The sequence below is a fragment of the Neomonachus schauinslandi genome, chromosome 9, assembly GCF_002201575.2.
Source record: "Neomonachus schauinslandi chromosome 9, ASM220157v2, whole genome shotgun sequence".
Lineage (NCBI taxonomy): Eukaryota > Metazoa > Chordata > Mammalia > Carnivora > Phocidae > Neomonachus > Neomonachus schauinslandi.
In genome coordinates, this window is record NC_058411.1 from 34,928,348 (window position 1) to 34,946,917 (window position 18,570).

The 18,570-nt window shown below is 44.6% G+C and overlaps 1 protein-coding gene across 1 annotated transcript in view; it reads right to left on the reverse strand.

Annotated features, from left to right (window-relative positions):
* The window catches only part of LOC110590549 (protein farnesyltransferase subunit beta), a 63,886-nt gene that overhangs the window by 21,554 nt on the left and 23,762 nt on the right, over positions 1–18,570 (reverse strand). The window contains exons 3-7 of the mRNA XM_021701368.1: positions 16,788–16,860; positions 14,536–14,627; positions 5,617–5,763; positions 5,434–5,517; positions 661–747 (exon numbers count right to left, since the gene is read on the reverse strand). Of these exons, the coding sequence (XP_021557043.1) occupies positions 661–747; positions 5,434–5,517; positions 5,617–5,763; positions 14,536–14,627; positions 16,788–16,860 (483 nt within the window). The remainder of the gene's footprint in view (positions 1–660; positions 748–5,433; positions 5,518–5,616; positions 5,764–14,535; positions 14,628–16,787; positions 16,861–18,570) is intronic.

Sequence of the window (18,570 nt, forward strand, 5' to 3'; positions counted from 1 at the left end):
TTATTCTTCCCATGCATGTTTTTATATCGCCACATGTGATTCTTTCTATAAACAATACAGAATTATTGTGCGTGTTTTCAAATTTTAAGTAAATGTGCTAATCTGCATGTTTTAACACCCTTTATTTTAACTCAGTGTTGTTTTTGAGATTTATCCATCTTGACACATACAGCTCTGGTTCGTTCATTTTAACTGCTATTTTATACCGCAATGTGACTATACCACGACTTGCTTCTCCCTCTTGTGCTTATGAACATTTAACCTGTTTCTGGGTTTTTGCCATTACAAACAAGTCATATGTTTGTCTCTTTCATGCAGGTGTGTGAGCTTCTGTAGGTGTGGGGTTATTGAGTCATTAGCAAAGGCATCTTTAAGGTATTACCAAGTTGCTCTCCAAACTGGTTAAATTACATTTAGATGCCAACAAGTACTGTTTGAGCAAGGTTTTGATCCTGGCCAATCTACACAATAATACAACATTGAAGAAAGTTTGGGAAAAAAAGAAATCTTTTGAAGTATTTTTGAAATGCACGACGCTACAACCCCAATCCATCTCTTGTAATTTTTATATTCCCTTCCACTCCTTTTTCATTTTCCTTATTTTCAGAATCTTAACCACCTGCTTTCCAAGAGGCCAGGACAAATCCCGGCAGCTCTCACCTTGCTATCCATTCGGCAGTGCCCTCAAAGAGGTCTGGAGTGATGATGTTGGTCAGAGAAGCCACGGAGGCGGCACAGTATGCACTTCTGGAAGGACAGAAACAGAGGGGGGTAGCGTTAAACTTTAAGGAAGGGCTAAAATAAGGTTCACTGAACTCAGGCAGACTGCTCTCTGCCTGGTAAGCTGTAATCCCCTCTTGGCACTCGGTCAGTCCTCCTGGGTCTCCGACTGAGAGGTTTGACATTCTATTTGGATAGAGTTGCTCACAGCGTGACTTCAGTGAAAGGACATGACATTCTAGTCTCCCTACCTCCACATGGTCAAATCTACATCAGAGGAAATAACAGCCATATCAGTTCATGTCCAAAGTGAATTTAGCTCTTCTTTCAAAGACCTATCATGGTTCCCAAACTTCTGCGGTGTCATTCGGCTATTTCTGATACGCTCATTCATTCGACGTCAGTAATGTTTTAGATCCAGGATTTCTGTTTATACATGGACACATTAAAGGTTAACTATATATTTTTTTCTGCAACAGACACTCCAAAGCAGGGCACTAGACCCTAATGGCTGCTTAGTCCAGAACAGAGGAACAGGAATCGATGAGTCCACTTAGACACTTTCCTTAGGCCTTTAGAGAGAAAAGAGCTTTGATTTCCAGCACCCCACCAGTATATGTACACACACACACACACACACACACACACACACACACACTTTTAAATGAAAAAGAAAGAGAACTTTTTTTTTTTTAATGTTATCCTACTTGATTTGGAATAATTCTTGCCATTCCATCCTGCCAGCCCTAATTCTTCTCAGGACACATTTTATTTCAGCTTCTCCCTCTATTACAGAATATATCTACAAACTGTGTTTTCTTTCCTTCTACACCCTTTTCAAATATCCAGCATCTCAGCTCCATTTTACGATGAAGACAAAAACTGTTTGTTCTAATTCTGCTTACATATCCTTTTTCTAAGGGCTCCTGAGGAATATAAAAGGGAGGAAAGAGGAGGGCCTAGTTTCCATGTCGTTCAATATGGACGTAATTACGAAGCCAAACTTAGGAGGTATTCCAAAAAAATCTCTGCGGAAGCTGCGAGCGTTGTTTTGCTACAGCAGCCTTTTTATCAGCCTGCTCGCGCTGGCCGCGGCACGGCAGACGCCGAGTTACTCCAGCAGGCATCAGAAGCATGCGAGAGTCCTGCGTGCCAAACAGTATCACTGACCATAAGCTAACCTCAGAGGTCTGATCTCATTTCTTTCAGATTTTGAGCCTCTCAGAGGGGTTCCCCAGTATTTGCTCTTGAACCTTAACGTAACTTCTGAGGTAGGGAGGCGGCCAACCACGTAGTTTGCCTCTCACAAATGGAAGAACTGAGAGCTGAGGCCAGAAGCCACTAGTCCTAGATCTCACAGCGGGGGAACAAAACGCATCTTTTTCATGCAGTTTCTTCCTCTCTCCTTCTATCTGCTCATCACATCTCTCAGATTTGTTCACTACTCTCCATCCTCTCTGCTGTACCCCAAATCCAAGTCACCATTACCTGGATCCAGCTCCTGCCTGGTCTTCCTCCCTCCGGCCCTGAAGTCAGAGGACTTTGACTAAAACACCACAATCTATTCACTGCAACTAGGAGAAGTTCTAATAAAATACAGATCAAATCACGTCATTCCCTACTTAAAACTGGTCCGTGGCTTCCCACTGCTCTTAAACTCCCACTTCTTAAGATTTCAGGATCCCTCAGTCTGGTCCCAGCCTGTTCTTCCAGCTTCACTTCTACTGCCCATGAGGCCCTCTATACTTCAGCAACACGAAACTGCTTTCTTGAACACACTCTATGCCCTGTCACCTCAACTTCTGCCAATGCTGGGTCTCTGTCTCCCCCCTACCCTCACAGAATGCTCCAGATTCTATAACCTAGATTAGGAGGTCAGTAATAAATAACCTCCTTTCTTGAGAACTGAGAAAGGATGGCGCTTGCTAGGAGTTCACTGCGGTCTGATCACCTGTGCCATAAACCCCTGAATAAGCTCATCCCAGAAACTATCAGGAATCGTGAGAGACAGGAAAGATCAAGAGGCCACTCTGTCTAACCCAGAATGAGACCTGCTAGCCTCCAGATGCCCAAAGGCACCCCCCACACACACCCCGCCTGTCACTGCTGCTTCTCTCCTGGTCAAACCCACTCAATAAGCACTCTGGACTCCTGGCTGACACTTTCTGGCAAAGGACAATTAAATACCAAGCAAGAAATGATGGAACTAGGATACTAGAAACCAGGCAAAGCAAGGAGGCGTTGTGACCCTATGCAAATGAGAAGCATGGCTGAAAGGGAGCACATTACCAGAGGAGCTTACAGGTGAGATACAGGTGAGTACAGGTGAGATAAGGCTGCAGGGCTCTTGGGTGGAACGGATCGATTTTACTGGCGAAGTTTACTACCATTTGTCTAGCAGATATAAATAAGAACACAGAAAAAACTCATGCTGGAACTAATAAGCCAGAGAATATTCACATCTGAAAAAGGTATGTGATACAATGCCAAAGGAACCTGCCTTTGCCTCAATGTCAGAAGTTTTAAAAAGCTAAATTTTGAGATTGTGCATATTCAGTTGGACTATCTGTAGAAGAGAAATGAAAATCTAGTGTCTGTGAGGGGGAAAAAATGTTTAACTTTTTCCTTAAGAAGAGTCAACACAATACTGCTTTTCTTCATTAGTTATATTGGCTTTGTTGGCATTTACAGGGTTAAACACAAAACAACAGGCCCCAAATGGAGTCACTTATGCTAAGCCCCCACCTCACCAAACTGCAACTTAGTAATAGTTTCAGCTCTCCGGAAATGAAGTCTTAAACCAGTTAATCAGGAAGCACCTGATCAGCACTGGATAGGTCATCTGCCTGATAGAACCCTGCTGTCCCCTAAAGGAAAGTAACCTCGCAATAACTACCCACTTGTTTGCCTAGTATAACTTCCTTGTTCCTAGTCCCTTCTGCCTATAAAAGTCTCTCATTTTGTGTAGCTCCTTGGAGCACCTTTCTATCTCCTGGGTTAGACGCTGCCAGTTTGACTAGATTTTTGCTCAAACTCTTATATTTTTTTAAATATGCCTCATTTTATGTTTTAACACCAGATACTGGGATAGTATGATATAATAAAAATATATATTTGGCCTTCTCCCAGATTCCTGGTACAGCGCTCCTAAAACCCTTGGAATTTCCTGCTTGACAGGGGTGACAGGAGAGTCTCTAGTTATTCAGAACAGGCCCTGGTGAAGCACACCTGCGTTATGCGAATGAGGTGACTCCTGGAGGGTGGGCTGCTTGCCAAAGGAACTGGAGGGTTGGAACTCTCAGCCCCACTCCCCTGAGGAGAGGGGCTGCAGATCAAGTTAATCAGCAATGGCCAACAATTTCATCAATCATGCCTACACAAGATAACTTCCATAAAAACCCTAAATGACGGGATTTGAGGAGCTTCCAGGTTGGTGAATGCATCCATGTGACTGCCTGGAGGGCATCATACCCCAGCTTCACAGGGACAGAAGTTCCTGCCCTCTAGACCTTTCCAGACCTCGCCCTATATACCTCTTCATCTGGCTGTCCATTTATATCCTTTATAATATCCTTTGTAATCAACCAGTAAGTAAAGTGTTTCCCTGAGTTCTGTGAGCCCTCCTAGCAAATTGTTGAACCTGAAGAGGGGTCATGGGAACCTCTGATTTGTAGCCAAGTCAGACAGAAGTGTGGGTAACATGGGGAAGCATCTGAAGTGGGGGTGATCTTGTGGGACTGAGCCCTTAACCTGTGAAATCTGAGCTAAATCTGGTTAGTTGGTGTCAGAATTGTTTAACATGAGGAAAAAAAAACACACGTTTGGGGTCGGAAGTGTTATTAAGAAACCAGTTTTCCAGTGGAGAACAGGTTTTTGGTTTGAATAGACACGTTACATGGTTTTTTTCTCCCCCTTTACTTTCAAACCAATGGTTAAGCCAGAAAATTAATCAACTTGTGTGGAAGCTAAACACATTTACAAACAAGGTAATAAGATGGCTTTGCTATAGAAAGCTCGAGAAAACATATTTCTCTGACTAAATAATAAGAATTTATCATAGAATTTCAATGATCCAACACCTTTGAGAAATGGCTTAGTCAGTGAATTCCCCATATGCTTCAGTAATCTCCTGCCAGATGAGTGAGCTACTTGCTAGGTACATTAGATCATTCTAGAGTGAAATAATAATTTTGAGCCAACCGGTTCTAATCAGTTATTGAAATTTCTATTTCCCTGCACTCTACTGGCCCCCAAGGGTTTTTGTACCTCCCAAAGCGACTCTCATGCAGGTGATAGACATTCTCACGATTTCATCAAATTCATTCAGAAAATATTTACTAGGTCCCTGCTGGGCTTCCTTCTCCCTTCCTATCCCAGAGAGATGAAAGATTATGTTACACTATACAGTTATTTTATGTTATGGTATGTCATTTTCTACCAACCAGATAAGTTTTTGATTCTTCAAAGCATTTGATTTTGTTCCTTACTTATATTTTGACATTTACAAAGAAGAAGTCAAGGGACAGTGACACCTGAGGACGTCTGCCTCATGTTTGCCATGATTATGAACTGTGTCCCTGACACGTCATTCTACGTGTCATTCTGTGAGACAAAGCAGCAGGTTTTCCATGTTGTTCCTTGGGTTTGGCATCTCCAATGGCAGATAAGCTCTAGAATCTACTGATGGGGCAGCCTGAGAAAAACCCTACTCACCTCACATCCACCTCACCTCCAACATGCATGAGGAAAGAGCCATCGGGTTGCTTCAGCGAGTACAAATACTGAAGAAGCTTCTCTCTGAGAAACAAACAGGTGGGAGGCAGGAGACAGCAATGGTCAGGGCAGTGTCAGCAGGCGGGGGCCTCTGGCTGTCCGGTACTGCTGCTTTGGCTGTACCTGTTAATGACGTCATAGGCCTCCTCGGTACCAATGATGCAGAGCGCACTGACTGCCGCATACGTGGGTGCAAGATGTGGGTACTGGCCAGGGCCCCCTCCAAAGCCACCTTCTGGACTTTGACACAGCTCCAGGAACTGACACACGCTAGGTACACAGCCAAAGGGAAAACCAAAGTCAGAGAGCATTCACTTCCAAACATCAAATTCCACCAGAGTCCATGACTTGCCCTCAAAAGAGAAAAAAAAAAAAAAACCTCTCCTCCCAACTACTGAACATATGTTGAATATAACCTCTGAGAAGGGCGTCTCTACCCTGCTATTTTGAATGCCCTTCTTTCTGAGTTTCGCATTTAAGGACCCGCCTAGCTGTGAAGCAAGGAGAAGCCCGGGCAGAGACCAACAGCTTTTCCTAGAATTGGGAGTAAGTCTCATGCCTTTTTTTTTTTTTAAAGATTTTATTTATTTATTTATTAGAGAGCGAGCGAGAGAGAAACAGCATGAGACAGGAGAGGGTCAGAGGGAGAAGCAGGCTCCCCTCTGAGCCGGGAGCCCGATGTGGGACTTGATCCCAGGACCCTGGGATCATGACCTGAGCTGAAGGCAGTCGCTTAACCAACTGAGCCACCCAGGCGCCCAGTCTCATGCCTCTTGACAGAATCTTTCCCATACTTTCCCCTCAGTTCGCCATGCTGGATCTGTGGACCCAGCCCCTTCTCCTTGCCTCTGAGGTCCCTAAATTGAGTTTTGTCTCAGTTGTGATGGTGTCCAACCTCTGTCCACGCTAACCACTCTGGGCTGCAGCCACCACCTAGGCCTACCCAGGATATTTCAAGAGATGTCTTCTTACTCCTGTTGTCACCTAAGCCCCGGGGGTTTCTGACTTTTATTCCTACTACCACCAAGAAAGAAGCTTCTACAATTGCACTACTGGGTATTTATCCCAAAGATACAAATGTAGGGATCCAAAGGGGCACGTGCACCCCAATGTTTATAGCAGCAATGTCCACAATAGCCAAACTATGGAAAGAGCCTAGATATCCATTAACAGATGAATGGATAAAGAAGATGTGGTATATATATACCATGGAATATTATGCAGCCATCAAAAAAATGAAATCTTGCCATTTTGCAGTGACGTGGATGGAACCAGAGGGTGTTACGCTAAGTGAAATAAGTCAATCAGAGAAAGACAATCATTATATGATCTCACTGATATGTGGAATTTGAGAAACAAGGCAGAGGATCATAGGGGAGGGGAGGGAAAAATGAAACAAGAGGAAACCAGAGAGGGAGACAAACCATAAGAGACTCTTCATCTCAGGAAACAAACTGAGGGTTGCTGGAGTGGAGGAGGGTGGGAGGGATGGGGTGGCTGGGTGATAGACATTGGAGAGGGTATGTGCTACGGTGAGCGCTGTGAATTGTGTTAAGACTGATGAATCACAGACCTGTACCCCTGAAACAAATAATACATTATATGTTAATTTTTTAAAAAAAGCTTCTAATGGAGTCTGCCTCCATGGCTAGGAGAACAAAAGAAAAGTGGACTTCTATCACGCTCACCTCAGTTGTGGCAAACCTCAGCACTGCTAACTCATATCACAAAAATGCATCCCAGCCTGTAGGCTTTTGGAGAATCTCCAGGTCCACCACTGAGGGAAACCTCCAAGCAGGGCATCAGGTTGCCCAGAAGTTACATTCTTGTCTGAGGTCAAACCAAGGGAGCCCCTATTTATCCAAGGTCCTCTGAAGTTCATCAGGAAGGGGTGCCCCAGGAAAGTCCTGGTTATTGAGCTCTTTCCCCACAACTCAGCCGGGATCACAGGCTTCCAATTCGGACAAGCCTCCGTTTAAGAGAACAAGCTGCAAATCTCTGCCCTGGTGCTCAGGCAGCCTTCTTCCCTTGGACTCTTTGATCTCATTCTTTCTTATCTACTGCTGACAGAGAAACCGCACAGACTCTAGCTCATCTCCTCCAGGGCACAAGCTTATTATTGCTTTTCCACATAATATCTGATGGCTTTTGATTTCAGACCTTCCATTATCTCGCAGGGATAGCAATAGAAAACACTGCTGACTCGCTACTGGAGCTCTGAAGTCTTCACAGGTTAAAAAAAAAAAAAAAAAATACACACTCCCTTCAATCTGCACCTCTGATTTTACTGCAGGAAACATGAGGATTGAAGTGGAAGTTGATCAGCAGAGAAGGCAGACAGTACTGTGTCATATTTGTAATAGCAATTAATTTTCACTGAGAAAATGAGTTTGTTCCTAACATATTTTCCAAACCTTCATCAATTCATAGCGTATGTCCTGGAAACAAATAGCTAATAAATTCATGTCCTGACAAAGGCTGGCCACACTGGCATTTTCTGTATCACAAAAACAAAAGGTTTTAGTTGATATAAAACTTAACAGCACATTTAAAAAAAAAAAGAAAAGAAAAAGAGTCACCTAGCTATCCATTCTCTTTCCCAACTCCCAAGATAGAATCGTGCCAAATACAACACCCCTGACCCTGTAGCCTCATGTCTGGAGAGCCAGGATCTGAATGTACTGGACACCTTTAAATCATCCCTCCATGCCAACCTCCCTCAGCTGACATGCAGCATCTGACTGGCCATGGGGCTATGCTGGGGAGCAGGGCGGGGCTTTTCTGGACTCTCAGACGCTTCCATTTTATAGAACATTCTGCTCCATAGGCTTTCCAACTCCCACCTTAAGGAACTGGCAAACTGATCATGAAGCTACCAGCCGTCATTAGCAGAGTTCTTAGCAGTTCTGAAAACCAAAATGTGAATGAGACTTCTATCTATAGAAAGGGGGAGGAAAAACTTATCTTAAAGGCCAGAAATTTACCAATTAGTTAAAAAAAAAAATCACAAGCAGGAAACATGGTGCAAATACCAAGAGTGGCAGACTTTGTGAAGAACAAGTTTTCATGCATCATTCATTTAGTCGTATGACTAAAAGGGCGAGGAGACCTGTTTGCTTTCAGGTCAGCAAGGCGTTTCATTCTAGCTAACGTGACAAATGGCAACAAAGTGGGGAACTATCTTTAAGATTAGGGATTTTCAAACCCAAAATGTGTGTATCACAATCACTGGAGAGTGAGTAGAGACAACAGAGATGCAAGAAACAAGCCTGGGCCTCCATATTTTTACCAAATTCCCAGATGATGTGAATACACACGAAGCTTGAGAATCACAAGTCTTAGCTGAGCAATTAGAATCACTTGGGGGATGTCTTTTTAAAAACCCAACACCCAGGCCACATCTAATACCAATGAAATCAGAATCACTGAGGGTGGGACCCAAGTGGCCATATTTTTTAAAATTCCCACGTGGCTCCAATATACAGCCAAGTATCGGTGCCTCTCAAACTTGAGTGCACATGGAAATCACCTCAGAATCTTGTTAAAATGAACTCTGACTCAGAAGAGCTAGATGGGCTTGAGTCTGCCCTTTCAGCAAACTCCAGGTGATGACAATGCCACTGGTCTGGGGAACCACATTTTGGGTAGCAATGCGAAAGATCTGTGCTGTCCAATAGGTAGTGACTAGCCACATGAGGCTACTTAAATTTTAAACTAAATTAATTAAATTAATGTAAACTTTAGCTCCTCAGTCACAGAAGCCACACTGCAATTGTTCAATAGCTACATGTCCCAGTGGCTCTCACAAAATAGAGAAAATTTCCATTATTGTGGAAAGTTCTATCGAACATCAACACTCTCTCATTCAACTATTAAAAAGTATGTGAGACCTGTAAGGAGATCAAGTTCAAAGCAAGAGTATTAATGATTTACCGTCAGCCTCATAAGGGATTTACTTGGACTCTGAGGTGATGGTTGAGGACTGACCTAAAGTGGTTGATTCTGGGCATCTCTGTCACCAACTTGGATGAAGCATTCTAAAGCATGTACAGTGAACAAACAAATAATTCCAAAGGAGCAGAGAAACACCTCCAAGGTGAGAATTAAAAGTCCAGAATAATATTAAACAAATCAGAAGCACATAAGAATAGAACAAACAAAACATGGACAAGTAACAGATAATATACTTAGGGATGGCAGGAGTAGGGGATGAGTAAAGCATATAAATATATGATGGGAAAGGACTGGGAATATAGGAGAAAAAGGACCAGAGGTTAGGGCCCGTGAGTTGTGAACAAAAATGAGAACACGTGTTAAGAGCATTATAAATGCAGTGCTGGGGGCACGTGGGTGGCTCAGTCAGTTAATGACTGCCTTCAGCTCAGGTAATGATCCCAGGGTCCTGGGATTGAGCCCCGCTTTGGGCTCCCTGCTCAGTAGAGAGCCTGCTTCTCTCTCATCCCCTGCCCCTCCACCCCGCTTGTGCTCTTTCTCTCTCACTCCTCTCTCTCTCAAATAAATCAATAAAATCTTCAAAAATAAATGAATTATTTAATACAATAAAATTAACTAACTAAATAAAATAAACACAGTGCTGGTCACAACTGTATCTGGCTCAAGCCTCCATTTTCTAACTCAAAGGAGGTTTAGGTTAGAGTTGTAAAAATGGCTAAATATTAAAAATATTAAAAGGCGTAATATTATAGGCAAGCACAGTGAGGAAGCCACCCAGAAAAATACCTCAAGCATGCAAAGAGTAACTGTACAAACTTTCTGGTAAAGAAATGAACACTGAAGCTGAACCACAGCAGCAGAATTTAGGTCAGATTTAAGAAAACCTTCAGCACCAGAACAGGTTACCATGGACAGACTGACAGCCCAGAAGAGGTTAAAAAGATGACAGCTTTGGAAATAGCAACAGTCATCCTTGAGCAGGATGGCTTGGGAGAGGAGGCCAATACAAGATGGATGTGTGGACATCGGGCTTCCTCTAGGACGAAGTCTTTCGAATTTCATACCATAAAACAACTTGAGCTTAGCGCGAGGGAGAGAAAGTCCTCCCCAAGCGGAGTCCGGCAGTGACTGGGTGAGAGGCAGGTGGGCTCTGCACCAACCCCAGGAGGCCAGTGCTGCCTGGAGAGTCTGACACGTTGTTTGACTTCACCAAGCGCAGCCATCCTCTGGACGCTGCTGTTCTGGAACTATGGTCAAGGCTGAAGTTGGTAATTTTAGAGCAGGGCTTCTCCACCTTGGCACTACTGACATTTTGGACTGCGTAGCTATTCGTTGTGGGAACTGTCCTATGGAGGGTATCTGGCAGCACCCCAACTTCTACCCACTAGGCCAGCAGTGCCTGGCCAAAAAATGCCTAGGACACAAAGGACGAGATGAGGTATCTTCATAGAAAGGCAAGGAAACAGACAAATTATATTTAAAAACTAAAAGGAAAAATATTTAAAGAGCTACCAGGGGATCAGCTACTAATAACCTTTTGAAAGGGAAATAGTAAAACACTGACACACGAAAATTGAAATGTAATACTTGGAAAAACTTAGCAAGCGGAGAAGTCCTAAAACAATTAAGTTAAAGACAATTTTTAGATCTTACAGAAGCTAAAAACCTAACTTTAACAGTGCAGTGGTCCCCCTAAGACTTCACTTCACTTTGTGTGTTACATTCAAGTACTTTTCAATAACAAAGCATGGGACTCTCATTGAAGGATGCTTCCTTCCGGGCTTAAATCATCAACAAATGTACTTCGTCCAGTTCCAAGATATTAATTTATTTCGGGTAAACACGTGCAAATTTGTGGATACGGTCTCTCAAGAGCAGCAAGCTAAATTCCTACCTATGAATATACTGTTCTTGAAAGGTCTGAGACCTGCAGTAAAGACCTGGCTTTGCTGGCTTCAGCAGGCACTCACAGCAGCTGAAAAAGTGATTTTGTCCACTAGAGGGAACTCGGCCTGCCATACTGTCCCCTAAACAAACAGAAGCACAACGCTGAACAAAATAGGAAAGAGAAACGTGTGCGCGCGCGCACGTGTATGTGTGTGTGTGTGTGTGTGTGTGTGTGTGTGACCTGCACATGGTGGCAGAGTGGGAAAAGAAAGGGGCAGGAAAATAATAATACTCCAGACCTAAATTCTGCACCTTAACGAAGAAGTGAACAGAAACGTGACCACATTTTCTTTTCTCTGTGCAAAATAAACAAAAAGGCAATATCCTATATCAGATTGTCTTTTTAAAAAATTCCACATTTTTATGGAAGTCATTAAGATTTCTCTGTATCTTACCAAAAATAGCTTATTTCCTTATTTGTCAAAGCTACTAAGCTCATTGATAACAGATATTACCTGCACCTAGAACTAACTGTCTGCTAGGCACAAAACAAAATTCATTATTGGAAAGTCTAAGTAATTCTTTAAAAGTCTGTTAAATCAATGCTCAGAAGAACCACAAGTAAAGATTTTAAGGCAGCTGGGAAGCAGAAATTCTCATTCACTATCACGTGGTTCTTGAAATTAGAACAAACTAGCTTTTTAGTTCTAAAGCATTCTTTTAACTACAAAACAATAAAATAACATTTTAAAACATGCAAATAAAAGTCAATTATCATATGGTTTCACTTATTTGTGGAACACAAGGAATAGCATGGAGGACATTAGGAGAAGGAAGGGAAAAATGGGGAGCGGTAATTGGAGGGAGAGATGAACCATGAGAGACTATGGACTCTGAGAAACAAACAGGGTTTTAGAGGGGAGGGGGGAGGGGCGATTGGTTAGCCCAGTGATGGGTATTAAGGAGGGCACGTACTGCATGGAGCACTGGGTGTTATACGAAAACAATGGATCGTGGATGACCATATCAAAAACCAATGATGTATTGTATGGTGACTAACATAACATAATAAAATTTAAAAAAATAAATAAAACATGCAAATAACCCCACCATCCAGAAATAACTACTACCAGGTGGGCATATCTTCTGGTTTTCTCTATGCATGTAATTGGTCTATTTTTAATCTACAGAAGTTGAATCTTTTTAACTACCTTTTTCACTTAAATCATGAACACCTTTCTACATAAATGTATGCATTTTTAAAGATTTTATTTATTTATTTGAGAGAGAGAGAGAGAGAGGGAGTATGAGCAGGGGGAACGGCAGAGGGAGAGGGAGAAGCAGGCTCCCCGCTGGGCAGGGAGTCCGTATCCATTTTTATAAACAAATATGTACTTCCTATGTATACATTTTTATTAAAGTATAATTGATACATAGCATTTTATAAGTTTCAGGTGTACAACACAGTCATTCGGTATTTGTATATATTGCAAAATGATCACAGCAAGTCTAGTTAACATCTGTTAAGTGCAATTTTTAAATGGCTATACAGTATTTCACTGTATGCACCGCACCATGTTTTACTTCAGCTTCAAACACACTTTAACACACCCCTCCTGTGGAGAGTGGGCTCGGGTCCAGGTGTTCACTGTGAAAAGCCCTTTGAAGGAGTCCTCGCTTCTGACGTTGCCACGGAAGCCGCCCCGACACTCCTTTTCTCAGCAAAGCCTCACCTACACCACACCGAGTCTACAACCTAGAACAAACCCCAAATCGAAGCCGACCCAAGTCTGACCCGCGGTCTTCCTCTTCAGGAACTATGTCCTCCTCGGGCACACCTGTTCTTCCCTGCCCCCGAATCCTCCATTTCTTGTTTTCTTCTCTCATGTGCGCCTCTCCCATTCCCCTGCTATACATCCTGATTGTGTATCTGTGGGGGAGAAATTTCCCAAACACTCCACAACCCCCAACTGGTATTTCAAAAACACATGGGCCTTTGACAATTAAATCCCTGTTATTGCAGAAACTGGGTCCAATTCTACTTCCAGAGCTAGAAGCAACTAGGCTTGCAGCAGCGTCATGATGAGGACAATGCATATTTTTCCTCTCCCTCAGAAAGCATCGTACACATCACAAGGGTTAACTGCCTAATTCTTTATTATCTTCCCCATCCACAGTCATCACAAGACACCCTGCCCAGGAAGGCAAGAATGAGAGGTTATTGTTAAGACAGAATGAATGAGACAATGTGTGGTTCTGTTCTTCTGACCTGACAATGTGACCCAGGCAGGGGGCACTGGGACCGGGGCGGGGCCCAGGCCAGCCTCCATGCATCCTCATGGGGCCGGCGCTGTGTGCTTCGGGAATACGACCCCGGCTCACGGGCCTTCCCTCCCGGACTCCTCTCCCTCAGGAGCGCCAGGGGAGCAGATGAACTCCAGATGTTTCCAAGGGAATGTGCTCTCTCTCTCTCTCTCCGTGAGAACTGGGGCATCGGATCTGATCCCTGGCTGCCCTTCCCTATCCCAGGTATCCCTAAGACTGGAGTGAGGATAAGGTTCTGCTTTAAAATATAAATTGTGATGAGCTTCTAAGGATGAGGTGCCACAGTCATCCCCAGAACACCATCTGCACCAGCAGTTTGGGGAGAATCTCATTTGCTTAGATCTCTACTCATAAATCAGAAGTTTAAGAAAATTGTGGGTCAAAATATCTGCACACCAAGAATGTAACACATCTAGTACCATCAAGAGCTACACTGTCCCCCAGGCACTGGTGGGGAGGGAGGTCGATGGAGGTGTTTAGGGAAGGAAAAGGCATTTTTGTTCATTGGGTTGGCACATGCTTCCCCACAGAAGCTACTCAAATTCATACTGTACTTTCTGACAAAATCATGTCTCTCAGAATTGATGATGAAGAATTTTCTCAAACACCAGAGCAAGAGCCGAAAGAAAAGGCCATAGAAGAAACCAGAATCCTTCTCTTGGGAGTTCAAAGTCTTGTTCTACCCACGAGCTCACAATAGGCTTCTAAAGTGGAGGAGTTTCAGGAAGTTACTGGGGTCAAGGGGAGGGCAAGGGTATCTTTGTAGCCCGATGTGTTTTTCATTCAAAATCAATAAAACAGAAACAAAACAAAAAGAACCCCCGACTCAAAACAGAATTTCAAAGAACAGCCCAGATTGCCTGAAGCCGGACTCACTCTGTGGCCACCATCTGGGGGACGGGTTCATCGAGTAGTTCCAAGCTGTGCAGGATCCAGTAGCAGAGCCATGGGCGGCTGGCATCCAGACACTGCAAAAGGCATAGGGGAGAGAACACACCCTTATTCAGAATCATCCCAAGATGCTGCTGACAAGGCGACATCTGGCTCACCCCGGCTGCCTGGAAAGGGGGAGGAGGGCACCCTATGAACGATAAGTGAATGAAGGACGCTTTGCTTTGTGGCCCTAGTCAGCAGCTGAAGTGACCATATGTGCAGAAAGGACAATGGGACAAAGAAGTCCACCTTGAGCCCACTAGGTCCTCCCCGATAGGCGCCTAAGGAAGGCTCAGCAGAGGGGCACCCACACGCTAGGAAGCTAAGTGATGCCGTTTTCTCAGTGTAGACCCAAGGAGATCTAGGCTCTCAGACAGCGATTTCCTGGATTAACTCATTCACCGATTCAACAAATATTTGGTACCTTCTTGTGTGTGCCAAGCATTGTATTAGATACGGGGGGCACAATAATGAATACAATTTAGTTCCTACTCTTGAGATGCTTGGGATATAGAATGTGTGTGTTTATCTATAGAGGAAGAAGGCTCTAGACAGGTGCAGTTAAACACGAGTCACCTTACAGCTTTCTGGAACAAGACGGCACATAACACATGCACGCATGTACCCGAATAACAATACACACTGCAATGGGCAGGAGCAGAGTCTGGACAGAGCACATGAAGAGCCTAATTCTGCCTCAGGGGCTGGGAAAGGCTTCCCAAGGTGATGCGTGAGGTGCTTGGGATCCCAATTCAACCCATAAACATGGATAGAGCATCCAAGGCAGGCAGGCAGGTAGTCGTACTGCTCCCGTTTTCCAGAGTAAAAGTATATAAATGAGATCCAGGGAGATTAACTTTTTCCAGACGACGAAGACCATCAAACGTCAGAGCTGAGACAAGAAGCCAGGTTTCTGGACTCGCACTCCCGTGCTCCTTCCATTGGCCCAAGCTGCCCTCTTCATAAATGCACTGACCGTCCCCAGCTGCGGCTAGGCCACCACCTGGGGAGCTGTGCGTGTGGATCCCGCCTGCCTGGGTTGGAGTCCCAGCTCCCCCTCTTACAGCTATGTGCTTCTGAGCAGATGACTTAATCCTGCCACTGACCTCCATCAGATAGTAGGTGAGATAAGTAGGGAGAGAGGGCATGGCAAGCTGCAACACTCTGTTCAACTGTTAGCTGGTACAGTATTAACCGTATCAGGGCTCACTGCACCTTAACCAGTGAGGACCCCCGTCAAGGGTTGAAAATTTTGACCCCAAAGCCAAGTCTAGCCCATAGGTATGTTCTACCTGTTCCCTGTAGTGTTTTGTTTTTTAAATTAGAATTAGTTGCAACCTGTAGGCATTGGGAGAGTCACACAGAAATCGGATTTCTGGCTTAATTTGAAAAAAGAGAGAGAGAGAGAGATCTGGCCAGCCTGGGTCTGCTGGAACAGAGGGAAAGCACAGGGCCTCGGGCATGCCTCAGTCTCCCTCCCACCTGCCCACTTCTCTTATTTACGCTACCTGCTTGGGTCTACAGGCGTTTCAGCTGGCCAATCCCTGCTGCAAATAATCAAATGCAGACCGCCAAATAAAAAGCAAATTAAAGGCAGGGCTGCTGTGTATAAGGTGAGGCAGGAAGATTGGAGCCCTCCTGTTCACATGCATCCCCTGCCTGCCACCTTCCCAACACCCTACCCCCTCCTCCACCACCACTGCCCTCCCTGAGGCCCCTCTGTGGAAGCCCAGGGCTCTGAGGAATGTGATTTAAAATGCACTCTAAGTGTGGGCATTTTTACAGTGTTCAACTGTGGAAGTCCTCACTGGGATTTATATACTGATCCTTTGACCAGCATAGGAATTAGATCCGCTTATAGGGCAAAGGATTAGGGATGGAGAGGAACTGCCTGTTAGCCAGCTGACAAGCGGTGGCCAGGAGAAAGCACGTGAACCCCTCACCACGATCTAAGGTACAAGAAAGCCCCATCCCATGTAGGCTGCCCTGTCCGTCCCAGGGGAGGACACGACTAGAGAGCTGGTTCTGCCCTTTCAGGAGTGGGAGCGCCGGCTCCTGCGTACCTGGCTCCTGCCACAGCCACGGGGATCAAAGGGTGACTCGGCAGCAGGTCAGGCCCACGAGTGTCTCACATTCCAACAGAAAAAAGGACCATCTGGCTGACCATCCAACTGAGCTCCTGGCAGCATGCTTACCTCATAGGCGTCTGTCAGCTGTCGAAGCCCTCTTTTCAGATAATGGAAGTGCTTCTCCCTCTGCAAAATCAGCCTGGAAAGACAAAGAGCTTGAACACCTAGTCTCATGCTTCTGCTTCAGCCCCACTAGAGAAAACACATGTGCACATGCACACACTCTCAGCCTCAGGGCACCACCACCCCCCCGGTCAACAAGTAGATAACCAGCATCTTCTTTAGCTCCCAAGGGCAGCTAAACCAGACAGAAGAGGCCAGCACCTGACTGTCCCTAAAGCGTCTGAAAAATGTGCTGGCCGACGCTTTGGGTGAGTTCCTCTCCTTTGTAGTAGGTAACTTTGGGCTAAGCAAAAAGCCACAATGAACACACACAGCCAGGCGATGACAAACCATCCAGAAAGCTCCTCCAGGGTCTGTGAACAGACACCTTGTGGCTCCCCATCCTGTGAGTTTAATTCCAATCTGAGCCTCACCACTTCCCTGACTTGGTTAGCCTCTGTCATTCCAGTCATTTCTTCTGGGGTTACTTCTCCGAGGTGGGTCGTTTGTACCCTGCCTGCTCCTCAGTTGTGTGTCTGTGACTCCCTCCCTGAAATTCCACCTCCTACGTGCTGACTACTGCCCTGGCCGCAGGATCTTATTTGTATTCTGCAGCCAGTTCGTCTCCTTGGCACTGATGTCTGTAATTTGGCTGTAAGATGGAATGTGCCGCCCATGGCCACCTGCACAGGGAAGGCCAAGGACAGGGGCTGCACTTCTTGCTGGGTCTCACAGCAGAGGCCTGTGTGATTGTGGGAGGAAGGAAAAAAGAATAGGGTGGCCAGACAGTCCCCGTGCATAACTAATTCCACAAATTAAAAGAGAACCATTCTCTTTTCTAGGTGATCAGTTCAAAAACAATTTATTGAACTCCCTCTATATTATGCTCAGAGTAAGATCGTTCATGTAGTCTTTACCTCAAAGAGTCTCCCAGTTCAGTACTGGAAATGAGTTAAAGACACGAGTGGCTACAGTGTGAAAAACAAATGGGTAGGTTTCATAAAGGAAACACAGATAAAATATTACCAAGACTCTAAAGGGAAGGAGTGGAGGCATCTCATGAAGAAAGGAATGATCAGGAAAGGCTGTGTGGGAGAGGGGAAATACAAGGTGGGTGGCCCTGGTAGAGGGAGAAAATGTTCACAGGTAGAGATGGTGAGTAGGGAGGAGACGGTAGCGAGAAGGAACAGAAACGAAAAGGTTCAGACCAGTGCTGTCCAAAAGAACTTTCCTCGATGATGGAAATGGATCTGTGCTGTCCAGTAGGCAGACACCAGCCATGAGTGGTTACTGAGCATGTGAAATGTGCTAGTGTGACTGAGGAACTAAATTTCAAATTGTATTTAATTTGAATTAATTTCAGTTTAAATAGCTACAGGAGACACATGGCCACTGTATTGTGCAGTGCAGGTATTAAGTGTGCAAAAGGGGTGGGGATCTGGCCTTCCATTCATTAGGAGTGAAAGAATAGTGGTCAAAAAGGCAACTTAAGCCCTTTTATAGGAGTCTGGAATGCCACCTGAGGATTTCCTACTCAATTTAGTAGGCAAAGGTAGACCCTGAAGTTTTTGTTTTTGTTTTCCACTTAAGTTGTGTTGTTGTTGTTTTATTGAAGTAGAGCTGACACACAATGTTAACATTAGTTTCAACCTAGTAATTCAACAGGTTTATGCATTAAGCTATGCTCACTCAAGCGTAGCTACCACCTATCACCATATGATGCGATTATAATACCATTGACAATATT